This window comes from Ranitomeya imitator, chromosome 9 (genome assembly GCF_032444005.1).
Source record: "Ranitomeya imitator isolate aRanImi1 chromosome 9, aRanImi1.pri, whole genome shotgun sequence".
Taxonomy (NCBI): domain Eukaryota; kingdom Metazoa; phylum Chordata; class Amphibia; order Anura; family Dendrobatidae; genus Ranitomeya; species Ranitomeya imitator.
Window position 1 is genome coordinate 102,883,734 of NC_091290.1, and position 17,431 is coordinate 102,901,164.

The 17,431-nt window shown below is 42.1% G+C and overlaps 1 protein-coding gene across 2 annotated transcripts in view; it reads left to right on the forward strand.

Moving 5' to 3' along the window:
• The window catches only part of NECAB2 (N-terminal EF-hand calcium binding protein 2), a 268,082-nt gene that overhangs the window by 37,957 nt on the left and 212,694 nt on the right, over positions 1-17,431 (forward strand). The window contains exon 1 of one of the 2 annotated variants that reach the window (XM_069740426.1): positions 13,669-13,820. The exons of the other annotated variant lie outside the window; for it this stretch is intronic. Coding sequence (XP_069596527.1) covers positions 13,691-13,820 — 130 coding nt within the window. The 5' untranslated portion in view covers positions 13,669-13,690. Of the gene's footprint in view, positions 1-13,668; positions 13,821-17,431 lie in introns of those variants that run through there. 2 annotated transcript variants of the gene reach the window in all.

The following is a 17,431-nucleotide window of genomic DNA, read 5'->3' on the forward strand; positions in this document are numbered from 1 at the left end:
AGCATTAGCTACCTCTTATATTTCAAATCGTAAAAGGGGTCAAATTCTGTAGCAGGATGGTGCTCCATCTCATACATCCATCTCTACAACAAAGTTCCTCCAGGCAAAAAAGATCAAGGTGCTCAAGGACTGTCCAGCCCAGTCAACAGACATGAACATCATTGAGCATGTTTGGGATAGGATGAAAGAGGAAGCTTGGAAGACAAAACCAAAGAATCTAGATGAACTCTGGGAGGCATGTAAGGACTGCATTCTTTGCTATTCCTGATGACTTCATTAATAAATTGTATGAATCATTGTTGAACCGCATGTATGCAGTCCTTCAAGCTCGTGGAAATCACACAAAATATTAAATATGACTCTAATGGCACTTTAACTTCATTCACCAATGTTATGCAACATATATTTGCATTTTAAGTTAATTATTTGTTTGAATATCTCATTACTTTCTGTGGGCGACAACTTTTATCTTGCCAAAATCTGACCATTCTGTGTCCATTAACTGATCAATATTTCTGCATTGATGCCAATTTATTTTCTTAACCTAAACCACATTTCGGAGGGTTTCAGCTTTCAAAAGAATAATTTATTCAACCAATGGATGAATTTAACGTCAGGTAAGCTTTTATTTACATACCATGGATAAGCTACATAACTTCTGTCACGGAGTGTACACCAGCTGGCATACAGGGCTGGCATCTGCCTACGGCTCCACTGATCCAGGGACCCTCAGCCAGTGGAATGTCGCTAATAGCGGCACACCCAGCTTTGAGGCCTGTGAGTCATGGGGGCCCGCTCGCTGCCATCGGAGCAGCAGCTGGGGACAGGAACCAGTCCCCATTACTAAAGAGAAATGAAAATTCACGCTTCTCCATGCCCCCATGTGCATGGAGAGGAGTGAATATTCATTTTACTTTAATAGCGGGAAGTGTTTGCCGCAGGCTGAGGCTAACACTGACTGCAGGGTAGATGCTAGAATGTATGGGCTGCTTCCAGGTATCATGTTATTTCTGGGAGACACCTAGAATGTATGAGCTGTAGTCAGGCCTTGGAAGGAGCCCATACATTCTAGCTACAACCGAGAAAACTGCTGGCGACTAAGAAGCTGCCGGGATGTGCTGTGCGAAACGAGCGGAGAGGTGAGTGATGCTGTGTGTCTGTGTGCGTGTGGTGCTGTGTGTGTGTGTGTGGAGCGGTATGTGTGGATGCGTGAGTGGTGCTGTGTGTGTGTGTGTGTGGTGCTGTGAGTTGTGTTGTGTGTGTGTGTGTGTGTATTGGAGAGGGCAATAATGTGGGTGGTGGAGAGAGCAGTGGTGGGGAGAAGGCAATGTTAGTGGTGGAAAGGACAATGGGGGTGGTGAGGGAGAAGACAATGATGGAGTGGTGGAATGGGCAGTGATGGAGTGGTGGGGGGTGAAGGCAATGATGGGTGGAAAGGAAAATCGTGGTGGGGAGGCAATGATGGAGGAGATGGAAAGGGCAGTGATGGGAGTGGTGGGGGAGAAACCAATGATAGCTATGCTAGAAAGGGCAATGATGGTAGTGGTGAAAAGGACAATGATGGTAGTGGTAGAAAGGAAAATGGTGGTGGTGGGGTAGGAGGCAATGATGGAGGTGGTGGAATGGGCAATGATGGGGTAGTGGGGCAGAAAGCAATGATGGAGGTGGTGGAAAGGGCAATGATAGGGGTGGTGGGTGAGAAGGCAATGATGGAGGTGGTGATGAGGACCATGATGCGGGTGGAGGTGGAGAACAATGATGGAGGTGGGGGGCCAGCATTATACCGTATGAGGGGGGCTGCGTTATACTTTGAGGGGGGCTACATTATATTCTGTGGATGGGCTGAATTATATTCTGTGTGGGGGCTGCATTCTCTCGGGACTACATTATATTCTGGGGGGCTACATTATACTATATGTGGGGAGGGGGCTACATTAATTTTGTGTAGGGGCTGCATTATACTATATGAGGAGGGCTGCATTATATTTTATGGGGGGCTGTGTTATACCTTATGAGGGGGTTTGTTAAATATGCTTATATCACACATTTATTTAATCAGGACTCTTTACCAGATGCAATACTCTTAAAGAAAAATGTCGTGATATTTTCATAAAAAATGTAGTGGTTTATTGGATTGTCCACAAAAAAACCACATTGCAGCAAAACCTAAAATAGGTGAAATAGTTACAAACAGATTGTCCATTTGTTCCTCATCTTTTCTATCCTGGTAGTTCTGAATAATAAATGGCATCTGTCTCTGTCCTGGAGTAGAAGTCCTCATGGCTAACAGCTGTTCATTTCTTCTGTGAGTAGTCTGAAGTCCGCGGAGAGTGATGGAGCATGCAGGAGGTGACAGCCCCCTCCACCTCCTAAAAGTCGTGATTATATATGTCCCATAGAACACGTGTTCTCTCTATATGGTGTTGGCTTACTCTGAGCTATATATACAGGAATAGCTTTTGTAATGTCAGCGAAAGACCATGTGCTCAGTACAGAATTGAGAATAAGAATAATTCAATTAATAATTAATATTTAACAGGATTGCATTTTATTTTGAGGTGGGCTGCATTATATTCCATGTGGGGGGCTACATTATTTTCTATGAGGGGGCTACTTTATATTCTATGAGAGGGCTACATTGTATTCTTTGAGGGGGCTACTTCATATTCTAAGAGGGGGCTGCCCCAACTCCTGCTACATAATTAAGACATGTACTACCTTTTATTGTACTCTGATATTATCGTGCTTACGGCACAATTGGTGGTCTTGTATTTATTTCTATGTAGCTACATAGTGGGCCCCAAGAATGATTTTATCTGGTGGACCCAAGGTGCTCCAGTCCGACACTGGCTGGACACTAGCGCTATCGCACGACTGGATAGACAGAGATGTCAGAATGGTGTTCAGTAACACGTTATTTCGGAGAACTACCGCATTTTCTGGCGTATAAGACGACTGGGCGTATAAGACGACCCCCAACTTTTCCATATAAAATATGGAATTTGGGATATGCCCGCTGTATAAGACAGGGGTCATCCTATACGCCCAGTCATCTTATACGGCGTGTGGTTCCCAGGGTCTGGAGGAGAGGAGACTCTCCTTCAGGCCCTGGGATCCATATTCATGTAAAAAATAAAGAATAAAAATAAAAAAACATGGATATACTCACCCTCGGACGGGCCCTGGCTCACAGCGCTGCTAGCGTCTCCCTCCGTTCCTAAGAATGGAGAGAGTGGACCGCTCATGTGACCGCGACGTCATCGAAGGTCCTTCACTCACCGCTAGCAGCGCTGTGAGCCAGGGCCCGTCCGATGGTGAGTATATCCATGTTTTTTATTTTTATTCTTTATTTTTTACATGAATATGGATCCCAGGGCCTGAAGGAGAGTCTCCTCTCCTCCAGACCCTGGGAACCACACGCCGAAATGCAGGATCGCTCCCTGCACACGCCGTACCCGGCGTATAAGATGACCCCCGACTTTTGGGACAATTGTTAGGGGTCAAAAAGTCGTCTTATATGCCGGAAAATACGGTAATCACAATTTTACAATCAGGACAAAATGTGTTTAGTGCTTGATATAAGAGACCATGGCGTTGTATTCGACATCTGTGTTCAAGGGATTGAAAGAAAATGTGTAATCGCTTCATTTCTCAGTGAGCTTTATTCTACAGAAAGTATGTGAGGCATGCTCTTATCTTCAGACATCTGGAACAGTGGAAAATATAATACTACAGTATTAAGTGTGTATATAATATAGCAAAAAATGAATAAAGATAGGAATCCTAAAGGTTAGCAAACAGTTGCGTTTCAATAACATTTTGATAGGATTTAATTAATTTGTAAATAATTTGGGTGGCCACAATGCCATTTAGTTCCTGTATTGTCCATTTTCTGACTGCTAAACCTCAGGTCATACAGTACCAAGTGGCCAAGAATCGATGATCACTGCCATTGCCGGAGTGCCCCAGATGGGCCCTGATCGGAAAGACCAGTTCTGGTTTGTTTCTGCCTGACGTAATTATCCAGAATTGCAATCTGTCTTGTGACAAATAACTGGTAAAGTAATAGAGGGGAGATATGTGTTACTGCACATAATGGCGTCAGTGATGTGAAACCAGAATAGTTTTCTCCAGCACACTACGTGTTGCGAGGGTTAAATTAGTTATGTTATGGGCTGGTTTTTATGTTCATTCATAGAACGGGTGGGAGAATGTCCACCTCATCTCCACCTACAGAGCTGACAGGACCTTGGTGCTGTCACAATCATATGATCAGTCACATGGTGTGGGGCTAAAATGGCTGGTTTCCAACACTTTCAGTGTTCAGTGTGTGACTGGAGAGGGAGCACTCCAGGAAAGTGTGTGGTTAAACCTGAACTGTGTGTGTTCTGCTAGCCGTGAACAGGAGGAACCCTGCTCTCAAAAGGACTGTGTTGTCCACCATTTTGTTTTGTTTTCCTGTTTTGCCCAGAGGGCTGTATTTTCTTTACTACCCCTTTGTTTACGCTGCCTATAATAAACCAAATAAAGTTCTTAAAGCTACAGTGTACCCGTGTCTGCCTCTGTGTGCAGCCAAGTGAGCCAAGCTACCACAGTCTGTAGAGTATGGTAGAGAATATGGATACGTGAGATAAATCGCTGAACGTCTTTTCACTTCAGGTATTGTGGATTATGATCTTTAAAGGAAACCTGTCCTGTTTATGCAGGAAAGGCTGTCAATCGCTTAATGGGAATAAAAACTGCAGTTCTGGAAATATCAGGGATTTTTATATGGGCTAAAATATTGAAGTTATATTGAATCTTTTCCAAAACTTAATAATGTAGTCAAAATAATGCCCATAATATGGCTGTAGTCTGTGATCTTGGACGACCACTTATTCTTGGAAGTAAAGAGTTTTATAAAAACTCTAAGGCCGGCATCACACTTGCGAGTTTTACGGACGTAAGAGCGCAGAAACTACGTCCATAAAACTCGCAAAAAATACGGCACAATTATTCTCTATGCCCCTGCTCCTATCTGCCGTATTAAACTGATCCGTATTATACGGCTTTCTACGGCCATAGAAAATCGCAGCATGCTGCGTTTGTCACCGTATTGCGCAAATAAAACGTCAATGAAAGTCTATGGAAGCCCCAAAAATACGGATTACACACGGACCAGCAGTGTGACTGCGAGGAATACGCAGCGGTGTTGGAGAGAAAAGCCGGTAATTCAATTACCGGCTTTTGCTTTCTCCTTCCTAAACCCGACATGATATGAGACCTGGTTTACATACAGTAAACCATCTCATATCACCATTTTTTTGCATATTCCACACTACTAAAGTTAGTAGTGTGTATATGCAAAATTTGGCCGTTCTAGCTAGTAAAATAAGGGGTTAAATGGCGGAAAAAATTGGCGTGGGCTCCCGCACAATTTTCTCCGCCAGAGCAGTAAAGCCAGTGACTGAGGGCAGATATTAATAGCCTGGAGAGGGTCCATGGTTATTGGCCACCCCCCTGGCTAAAAACACCTGCCCCCAGCCACCCCAGAAAAGGCACATCTGGAAGATGCGCCTATTCTGGCACTTGGCCACTCTCTTCCCATTCCCGTGTAGCAGTGGGATATGGGGTAATGAAGGGTTAATGTCGCCTTGCTATTGTAAGGTGACATTAAGCCAAATTAATAATGGAGAGGCCTCAATTATGACACCTATCCATTATTAATCCAATAGTGGTAAAGGGTTAAAAAAAACACACACACATTATTAAAAATTAATTTATTGAAAAAATCACAAAGGCTGTTGTATTAATTTATTCTACTCTCAATCCACTCACTGAAGACCCTCGATCTGTAAATTAAAAAAAAATAATAAACCAACAATATACATACCTTCCGAGGATCTGGCACGTCCAACGATGTAGATCCATCTGAAGGGGTTAAAATATTTTGCAGACACGAGCTCCGCTAATGCAAGATGCTCATTTCTGCAAAACCCCGGCGAATGAAGCTAAATATAGGTCAATGATCTATATTTAGCTTCATTTGCGGTGAGGCGCCCTCTGCTGGCTGTTCCTAGATCGTGGGAACTTTCCTAGAAAGCTCCCTTGCTCGAGATCATAAGAGGGCGCCCTCTGCTGGTTGTCCTCCTATGAACTCAAGCCAGGGAGCTTTCTAGGAAAGTTCCCACGATCTAGGAACAGCCAGCAGCGGGCGCCTCACCGCAAATGAAGCTAAATATAGATCATTGACCTATATTTAGCTTCATTCGCCTGGGTTTTGCAGAAATGAACATCCTGCATTAGCGGAGCTCGTGTCTGCAAAATATTTTAACCCCTTCAGATGGATCTACATCGTTGGACGTGCCAGATCCTCGGAAGGTATGTATATTGTTGGTTTATTATTTTTTTTTAATTTACAGATCGAGGGTCTTCAGTGAGTGGATTGAGAGTAGAATAAATTAATACAACAGCCTTTGTGATTTTTTTCATTAAATTAATTTTTAATAATGTGTGTGTGTTTTTTTTAACCCTTTACTAGTATTGGATTAATAATGGATAGGTGTCATAATTGACGCCTCTCCATTATTAATCTGGCTTAATGTCACCTTACAATAGCAAGGTGGCATTAACCCTTCATTACCCCATATCCCACCAATACACGGGAGTGGGAAGAGAGTGGCCAAGTGCCAGAATAGGCGCATCTTCCAGATGTACCTTTTCTGGGGTGGTTGGGGGCAGATGTTTTTAGCCAGGGGGGGGGGGGCAATAACCATGGACCCTCTCCAAGCTATTAATATCTGCCCTCAGTCACTGGCTTTACTACTCTGGCGGAGAAAATTGTGCGGGAGCCCACGCCAATTTTTTCCGCCATTTAACCCTTTAATTTACTAGCTAGAACGGCCAAATTTTGCATATACACCCTACTAACATTAGTAGTGTGGAATATGCAAAAAAAATGATGATATGAGATGGTTTACTGTATGTAAACCAGGTCTCATATCATGTCGGGTTTAGGAAGGAGAAAGCAAAAGCCGGTAATTGAATTACCGGCTTTCTGCTATCTCGCGCTGTATGAAGTAATAATATATATACATATATGTGTCTCCCTGACATAAATATATATAGAGGGAGAGAGACAGTATATATTTTTTTTGTTTTTTTTAACACATGGATCCCTTGTATAGCCGTATGTCGGTTTTGCAAGCCTGCGATAAAAACACGCAGTACGGATGCCATACGGATTACATACGGAGGATGCCATGCGCAAAATACGCTGACACACCCTGCCTACGGAGGAGCTACGGACCACTATTTTCGGGACTTTTCAGCGTATTACGGCCGTAATATACGGACCGTATTTTCATACGCTGTGTGTGACGCCGGCCTAAGTCTTTTGCCACGTCCCCTCTTTGCCATTAAAATCCCTGACGGTTTGCCTCGAATGAAAAGATCTTAGACTTTTCCACTGTATTCATTTATCATTCTCAGCATAGCAGATTAATTCTTGTGTTTATTCCATTGTGATTTCAATACATCAAATGCCTACGACGCGTTTCGGCTTCCTTCCTGAAGCCTTTTTTCAAAAAACGTATCACATTCAAGTTTAGACATCAATATATATACTCCAGGGCATTGAAAAGTTATTTAATTAGTGATTAGTGTTAATTACTTTAAGTTACCAGGTGAATTATATAACTAGAAATATGTTCTTATGCATCAGACTATTGAAAGGAAATAATTCCTGTAACCAATGTGGCACATGTGAAATCAAGGATAGATTTTCAGATTTAAATGTTTTTATGTATATCATAATTTTATAATTTTTTTTGTGATCAACTCTTGATGCCCAACAAAGTGTCATAGGTTAATGTCCGTGGTCTGTTTCAATAAACATCATTTCTTTACATATATATGGAAGTCGGCATGCTCTCATTCACATTTATATAAACCCCTCATACATTAAAAACCTATTGTTCTCTGAATACCCTCTGTCCATCTTTCCATTATTTTAACAGATATTACCGCAGTTTATTTAATAAAAAAAAGAATCATATTAAATTCATTACACAAATGTATATTTTTTTATTAAAACCATTCCTTATGTACCATTTATAATAAGAAAATGAATGTGAGGAATCGATCTCCAAGAACATTGTTCACATTGATAAACCATTCTTTATTTTATAATCCTGATTTAACCCCAATGGTTCGAGCAGCCGTGAGTCCAGAACATCTCCCGTTTTTTGAGCAACTTAATTTGATTTCCTCCTCTCCTCTGTTGTTGTACCTGTTCTAATATCTACAAAGGCATTTGATAGATATTAGGTTTATATTTGTCGAAATAATAAGGTACTGGTAATTTTTGTCTGATCGTATTTTCATGTTTAGAAAATGTTGAAGGCCTTTTGTCCCACATATATTAAACCACATGGGCATTTTAAAGTATAAATTAAAAATCAAATCAAAGGTAATGATTTAAATTCACTAATATTAGGATAAGTTGTATTAAAATATTCCTATGTTTTCTTAAATATTATGAGCAAAATGTGACCATGGATGGCATTTATTTCTAAAAAAAGAAAGTTTTTTTTCATTCTGTTAAGAATTTTTTACTTCTCTCGTCTTAATAATTTCTCAGTGTAACCCCGGTTTTGTGGACATTTCATCAAGCCTAATTTCTAGTTTTTCAGTGTCCATTACTATTCGCCAAACTCTTTGACATTGAGAGTACAGTAAAGATTTTTTTTTTTTTTAGGGAAGGTGCAGGATTACTCCTATAGTGAAGTAGATTGTTTCCATCTCCTATTTTTCCTCTAAGGACGGGATCACACATACGCGAGATACAGCCAAGTCTCGAAGGTGAAAACCGAGCTCTGGCGCCGGCACTCTGGAGCGGAGCGTGCAGCCGCACAACAATACATGGAGCTGCACGCTCTGCTCCGGAGTGCCGGCGCCAGAGCTCGGTTTTCACCTGCGAGACTCGGCAGTATTTTGCGTATGTGTGATCCGGGCCTAAAGGTCTGTGGTTAAAGTGTTAATTTCATTTTTTAACGTGCAAGAAACTATGGTAATTTGATTTTCACTATGAATAACTGTGAATTTCTACTCTAGCCACATTGAATTGTTCCACAAAATCTTTTATGGTCTGAATTTCGCAACTCCATACGAATGAGTCGTAGGCATTTGGTGTATTGAAATCACAATTGAGTAAACACAATAATTAATCTTCAAGCTAGGGGAGTGCTGGTCTCTATGTGAATGTTTAAAGTGGGACTCTATCCCTTGACACGAGCATCATCCTTTTATGAGTACCAGCTGGAACATATAAGATATGTTATACTCCGCATAGGTGGAACCCTCCCCACCTCCCAGATTCCAAGAATGGGGATTTAAAGTCAGTTGGGGCGCGCATGCATGACCAACGCCCCATTAACTTCTATAGTACAGGTGGAGATATTCATCCCTTAGGCTACTTTCACACTAGCGTCGGTACGGGCCCGTCGCAGTGCGTCGGGCCGACGTACCGACACATGCTGTGAAGTAAAAGCACAACGGGGGCAGTGGATGCAGTTTTTCAATGCATCCACTGCCCCATTGTAAGGTCCGGGGAGGAGGGGCGGAGTTCCGTCCGCACATGCGCGGTCGGAAATGGCGGACGCGACACACAAAAAAAGTTACATGTAGCTTTTTTTGTGACGACGGTCCGCCAAAACACGACACATCCGTCACACGATGGATGCGACATGTGGCAATGCGTCGCTAATGAAAGTCTATGGAGAAAATACGCATCCTGCCGGCAACTTTGCAGGATGCGTTTTTTCTCCAAAACGACGCATTGCGACGGAGGCCAAACGACGCTAGTGTGAAAGTAGCCTTATGGGCATCATTTCTGGTTTTGGTAGGAGAATTATGTAGTTCTCTAGATTTGCCTACAGCTGAGTTTTAATGTAATCCAGCAACAAGGGAAGATCTTCCTGGTGCCAATCAAAGGTGGGGTTCATGGTTTTGATATTTTCATATGACTTTTCTGCTTTGGTATAATTTGTGGTTCAGGCTGCTGACTTGTTACATTAGTTGCCTGAAGGAGCGATAATTGGGAATCGGCACCCCTACTTATGTTATATTACAGTACAGACCAAAAGTTTGGACACATCTTCTCATTTAAAGATTTTTCTGTATTTTCATGACTATGAAAATTTTAAATTCACACTGAAGGCATCAAAACTATGAATTAACACGTGGAATTATATATGTAACAAAAAAGTGTGAAAGAACTGAAAATATGTCTTATATTCTAGGTTCTTCAAAGTAGCCACCTTTTGCTTTGATGACTGATTTGCACACTCTTGGCATTCTCTTGATGAGCTTCAAGAGGTGGTCACTGGGAATGGTCTTCCAACAATCTTGAAGGAGTTCCCAGAGATGCTTAGCACTTGTTGGCCCTTTTGCCTTCACTCTGCGGTCCAGCTCACCCCAAACCATCTCTATTGGGTTCAGGTCTGGTGACTCTGGAAGCCAGGTCATATGGCGTAGCACCCCATCACTCTCCTTCTTGGTCAAATAGCCCTTACACAGCCTGAAGGTGTGTTTGGGGTCATTGTCCTGTTGAAAAATAAATGATGGTCCAACTAAACGCAAATAGGATGGAATAGCATGCCGCTTCAAGACGCTGTGGTAGCCATGCTGATTCAGTATGCCTTCAATTTTGAATAAATCCCCAACAGTGTCACCAGCAAAGCCCCCCCCCACACCATCAGACCTCCTCCATGCTTCACGGTGGGAACCAGGCATGTAGAGTCCATCCATTCACCTTTTCTGCGTCGCACAAAGACACGGTGGTTAGAACCAAAGATCTCAACTTTGAACTCATCAGACCAAAGCACAGATTTCCACTGGTCTAATGTCCATTCCTTGTGTTCTTTAGCCCAAACAAGTCTCTTCTGCTTGTTGCCTGTCCTTAGCAGTGGTTTCCTAGCAGCTATTTTACCATGAAGGCCTGCTGCACAAAGTCTCCTCTTAACAGTTGTTGTAGACATGTGTCTGCTGCTAGAACTCTGTATGGCATTGACCTGGTCTCTAATCTGAGCGGCTGTTAACCTGCAATTTCTGAGGCTGGTGACTCGGATAAACTTATCCTCAGAAGCAGAGGTGACTCTTGGTCTTCCTTTCCTGGGGCGGTCCTCATGTGAGCCAGTTTTTTTTGTAGCGCTTGAGGGTTTTTGCCACTACACTTGGGGACACTGTCAAAGTTTTCCCAATTTTTCGGACTGACTGACCTTCATTTCTTAAAGCAATGATGGCCACTCTTTTTTCCTTACTTAGCTGCTTTTTTTTCTTGCCATAATACTAATTCTAACAGTCTATTCAGTAGGACAATCAGCTGTGTATCCACCAGACTTCTGTACAACACAACTGATGGTCCCAACACCATTTATAAGGCAAGAAATCCCACTTATTAAACTTGACAGGGCACACCTGTGAAGTGAAAATCATTCCCGGTGACTACCTCTTGAAGCTCATCAAGAGAATGCCAAGAGTGTGCAAAGCAGTCATCAAAGCAAAAGGTGGCTAATTTGAAGAACCTAGAACATAAAACATAATTTCAGTTGTTTTACACTTTTTTGTTAAGTATATAATTCCACATATGTTAATTCATAGTTTTGATGTCTTCAGTGTGAATGTACAATTTTCATATTCATGAAAATACAGAAAAATCTTTAAATTAGAAGGTGTGTCCAAACTTTTCGTCTGTACTTTGTCACAGCTCCTTCCTAAAGTTAGTATAAATTGCTCATTAGAGTTTATTTTGGCGAGTTTGTGAGAGGTTATGGCTTCGTCTATCCGGTGTAGTGGTTCGCGGTTACTGATAATATAGGTTGGGAATTTTGAAAATGAAAGGAGTATTCTTGTTGGTAGAAGTTATTACCTATGTATCCGATAGGTGATAACTTCTAGATCGGCAGGGGACTGACTACTAGGACCCATCACCAAAACTGGGCACCTTTATGCTCTTTAGAATGAAGTGTACATGCTTGGATTCTGCTCCATTCACTCACTATGGGACTCTTGTAGAATGAGTAGTACAGCACTTCGCAGCCCCAAAGAGAATGAATGAAGCAGTAGTCAAGCATGTACACGCCATTCTAAAAGTGCCCCATTCCAGAAAGCCATGGGGGTTTTAGTGGTTGGACACAATCAGTCTGGAAGTTATCATTTGTCTTACTGATGGCCCATAACATCCACCAACCAGAATACCGCTTTAAAAACTTACATTATAAACCAGTGGTGATTTAGGAATGCAAATGTAAGTGACAGATTCCCTGAAAATAATACAGTATGTCAAGCATGTATGCATGGCACCACTGAAATCACTGGAAATATCAACTTGCTTCCTACTTATGGAATTTTTCAGTTAGACAAAGTTTGGCCATATTACCAAATATTAGCAACTCTTAATTCTGGTAATTGGGGGCGACAAAATATATTTAAATGGTGTAATTTCCCTTTAAGTTGTTGAAACTATAGTGTGATCATTCTGGCAGCACTGAGTTGGGCTATGGGCTAACATTGTAAGCGTGTGACATGGCCAGAAAGTCATACACATTAGATGGCTGTCAAATGATCCTTCTGCCAAGTCATCTCACCAGATTCTCCTACATGTAGGAGTTATCTTTTGGCCGTGTTCTCCTGTTTTGTTTGAAAAAGCCGCCAATTGACACGATGGCCAGCAGCTTTTCTCAGGGAGAACAGTGCGTTTGTCAGTCCAAAATTGGACCCGCACATTAGACAGTTGACCGAACTTGTTGATATCTGTAGGTTTATCCGACTTCTATCTTTACAAACTAAGGGATTCTTCTACTGTGTAATACTATTGTAGGAACTCGAGGATTCTGGTAGCGTGGGGCAATGAACAGACAGAGAAGGGTTTCTTTAGTGCAAATAGTGTAAAGACCCGCAATGAACAAGTCCTTGAAACCTATATAGCACATCGGCAGAGTTCCTAAGACAGAATCCACAGCAAATGTGATCAAAAGATGAGTGTGACACACTGGTGACGTGGCGCAGTTCAAACACTGGTGGTGCAGTAAGAGTCAAATCCAGGTATGTAGTAAACACAGTGAAGTCCAGAAACAAGTTCACAGGTTAATCCCCAGGTGTGGCGTGAACACAGGTAAGTCCAAAAACTAGTTCACAAGTTGATCCAAGATGCAGCGTCAATACGGATAAGTCCAGAAACAGGTTCACATTAAGTATTATTCTGGTGATTGTTCCAACAGCTCTTACCGGGGAGAGTGAATGCAGGATAAAGTAACACACAGTTCAGAAACACAGTTCTTATCAGGAGAAGTGAACCAAGGGTTAAGTTTCAAAGTCTAAAGACTAATGATAACACAGAGAGTACAGGAAAGAAATATATCTTGGTACCGTGTTAGCCAGTAGATAGAAAAATATTTAGAATTGAGAGTCCTCAGTGGTTGATACCTTTTAATGGCTAACTGAAAAGATGGTAATAAATTGCAAGCTTTGCCTGATGAAGAGACGTATGTAGTCTCGAAAGCTTGCAATTTATTACCATCTTTTCAGTTAGCCATTAAAAGGTATCAACCACTGAGGACTCTCAATTCTAAATAACACAGAGAGTGTAGCTTACGTAGGCAGAGAATGTCCAGAGCCATGAGTAGAAGCACATTAAGAACAAGCAGCAGAAATGGAAGGAACCAGAAGCAGAATACTCCAGCAAGGAAGCCGACACCTGATCCGGGTTTTAAGCAAACAGGAAGTAGGACACACAAAAAACAGCAAACTCCATCTTAAGAAAGGGCAAGATCATTCACAAGGTAACTTGGAAAACCCAGAATACTGACATAATGTCCCCTAAAATGTAGTCTTTTCCTACACCCCTATAAATTCCATCCCCATACTTTTCCTCACAATTCACATCCTGAGACCTTCTCCATCTCCCCTTCTCACCAGGTGACCCTCACCCAACAGTCTGAGTTGTGATTTGTCTTGTGACAATCACTATTCAGATTGAAGCTGGAATGGCAATCAGCTAGTCAACGTAGGACTGGCTTCACAAACCCTACGATAATTAGCCATTTGTTTAATATCTGGTGACGAGTAACCAGAGTGAAAGTGATGGTTAGCAGCTCTGCACTTTTTTATAGACGGGCCTGAACAAGGGCCTTCACTCTAATCTCCACATGTCCTAAAGTTGCAAACACAGACACCTAAACAAACTAAGGCCACTGCCTCCTCCACAAAGTCATAGTGTTGTTTGTGTGAGACACTGCCCGGTGCCCCTGGGAGCTCATTAAGCCAGTGGTGTCACAGGCCCACACGCCCCAAACCTCGAGGGCAAAATTCCCTGTGAATGTGTATCCCCAGGCACACGGTAAATTGAAACCTCTGACTTCAGGGATTGGTGTCCTTTGCAGTGTTATAAACAAGACTGTGCTTTTCTTGCATTGCCTGAGAAAACACTTTGGTGATTTTTGTATGTGCTGTTACGACAGCTTTTATGACACTGGAGTGTCACTGCTGTTCAACCCCTAAATTCCCCTGCCAATCACTGACACTGGCATTTAAATCCCACCTGACGTGCCAATTTAGGCTCTTATCGCCCCTTGTGAGATGATCTCACAGCCGTGAGTCTATGGAAGGCTCCCATCACTGCTGTCTCTGTACTCCATGAAAACCAGCCTGTGGCCGAGTTTGTGAATTCAGAATTGTAAGATATATATTAGTTTTTTATTTTCACGTGTACTATTAATTTATTAAGTAGAATTAAAATGACAGTTAGTCTTTTACAGGTGTTGTTCTTAAAGTCTGCAGTCACCCTGTGACTTGTGAATCCTCACATCACGCCCACTAAATGCTGTGAGGACTCTCCGGTGTCTGCTTGGGAGTGTGACCGCAGGTATATGATTTGCATACATGCGGTCACTTGCTGACTAGATACGAGTGGACATGTCTAGTTAAAATGTGACCGGAAGAATGGAAATTGCATACTTGCAGTCACATCAGAACTCCTTACCGGTGCCGGCACTAGAGAATACTCAAAGCACACGGTGCGCGGGATGTGAGGATTCACAAATCTGCAGTTAGAGTGATTGCAGACTTGTAGCCTAGGGCCAGGCAACTCCTTTTAGTTTTTTTTTTTTTTTAACCACTAAGATATTAAACAAAAATTATTATTCACGTTTTCGTCTAGGCACACTTACCTGAAGTGTCAAGTTTTTTTTATCACATAAAGTACGCCATAAAAAATAATAGACTTTTTTTGTACAATTTCACCGCAGTAGGACTTTTTTCCCCTTTTTTTTTTTGTACATTTTAATGTAAAATCAATGGTATCATTCCATACTACAACTTGCCGCATTAAAAACAAGGCTTCAAAGGTACCCAGTCATTGTTTTGGGTATTGGGTGCAACCATCTTGTGAAGACCCAGCACTATCCAAATGTAAGGTCTAATTTGACAAAGGTATAACACAAATAATACAGATAATTGCAAGTGTCAGTTAATACTGTCATACATATAGATCTAGTAAGATCAGTTTCCTTCTGCCAAGGTGGTCCATTAACACCTTTTAAAGGGAATCTGTCAGTAGGATCAGCCCTCCTAACTCCTCTCTCTGGGCATGTAGGTCATAGGAAGCTGAATAAAATGATACTTTGATATCTGTGATCTGATATCGAAGTCCAGAGAAATCCATGTTTTTCTTATAGGTAAATGAGCTGTTAAGGACTATGGGCCGGACACTGATCTACATGAGTCTGCCTCCAGTACTTATTGTAAATGATAAGGGGGCACTACCAGTGTGAGACATGTCACTAACCCAGGACAGTAGAACTGAACTTTGACTTTTGGCAAACACGTTTTTGAAGATCTTGAGCTCTGCTGTATTGCAATAATACAGCTCTGGCAAAAATCAAGAGACCACTGCAAAATTTTGTTTGTCTGATTTTTCTCTTTAAATTTTATTCAAAAATATACATTTAAATTGTTCTTTGTTCTTCTATAAACTACTGACAACATATCTCCGAAGTTCAAGCAATACATTTTGTATTCTCTGAAAATGAGAAATGGTCAAAATAACAAAAAAATGCATTGCTTGCAGACTTCAAATAATGCAAAAAAATAGTTCATAATGATTTAGAAACAACAATACTAATGTTTTAACTCCGTAAGAGTTCAGAAATCAATATTTTGTTGAATAACTATGATTTTTAATCACCGCTTTCATGCATCTTGGCATGCTTTCAACCAGTTTTTCACACTGCTTTTGGGTGACCTTATGCCAGGGGTGTCAAACTGCATTCCTCGAGGGCTGCAAACAGGTCATGTTTTCAGGATTTCCTTGTACTGCACAGGTGATAATTTAATCACCAACTCATTATTTGTGTAGGTGATTAAATTATCACCTGTGCAGTACAAGGAAATCCTGAAAACATGACCTGTTTGCAGCCCTCGAGGAATGCAGTTTGACACCCTTGCCTTATGCCACTCCTGGTACAAAAAATGTAAGCAGTTCTTCTTTGTTTGATGGCTTGTGACTATCCATCTTCCTCTTGATTACATTCCAGAGGTTTTCAATGGGGTTCAGGTCTGGAGATTGGGCTGGCCATGACAGGGATTTGATGCAGTGGTCCTTCATCCACACCTTGATTGACCTAGCTGTGTGGCATTGCGCATTGTCCTGGAAAAAAAACAGTCCTCAGAGTTGGGGAACATTGCCTGAGCAGAAGGAATCAACTGTTTTTCCAGGATAATCTTGTATGCGGCTTGATTCATTCTCCCTTCGCAAAGATTTAGCTGCCCAATTCCAGCCTTGCTGAAGCATCCCTAGATCAACACCTGGTCATCTATTGGTTAGATGGAGACCTGGAGAGGAGTACAAGCCAGTGTCTTGCACCCACTGTCAAATTTAGGTGAAGGATTGGGGGTGATGATGATGATGATGTCTGCAGCCCGCCGAATGCAACATGTTGCATTTTCTTGCATTCGGCGGGCACGTCAAAACGACGCACGCGGACGCATCCACATACAACGCATGCCCCTGCGTTCCCAATGTTAAAGTTAGGTATGCAGGACGCATGCGGAAGTAGGTGGAGCTTAAGGAAAGAAGTCCGCAGCACCATGCTGCGGACTCAAACGCTAATGTGAACTAAGCTTAATCTTTTCAGCTGTGTGCCCTTCTGTAGCCATCACAACTATGCAGAGTATGAGCTTGGCTATGATTGGCTGACGTTCATTGTGACCCGACCTGTATATCCGCTGGATCATGGGTGACACCACCATTCTGCTCTGAGAAGTGTAGGAACAGGATACAGCTCACCTGAGGGATAGTGTTAGGATCTGTGGGTGAGTGACACCCCAGGAATCAGGTTGTCACGGTATTGCATGCCTCCCGGGGAGGATGATGCCATGCTTGGAAGCGATAAGG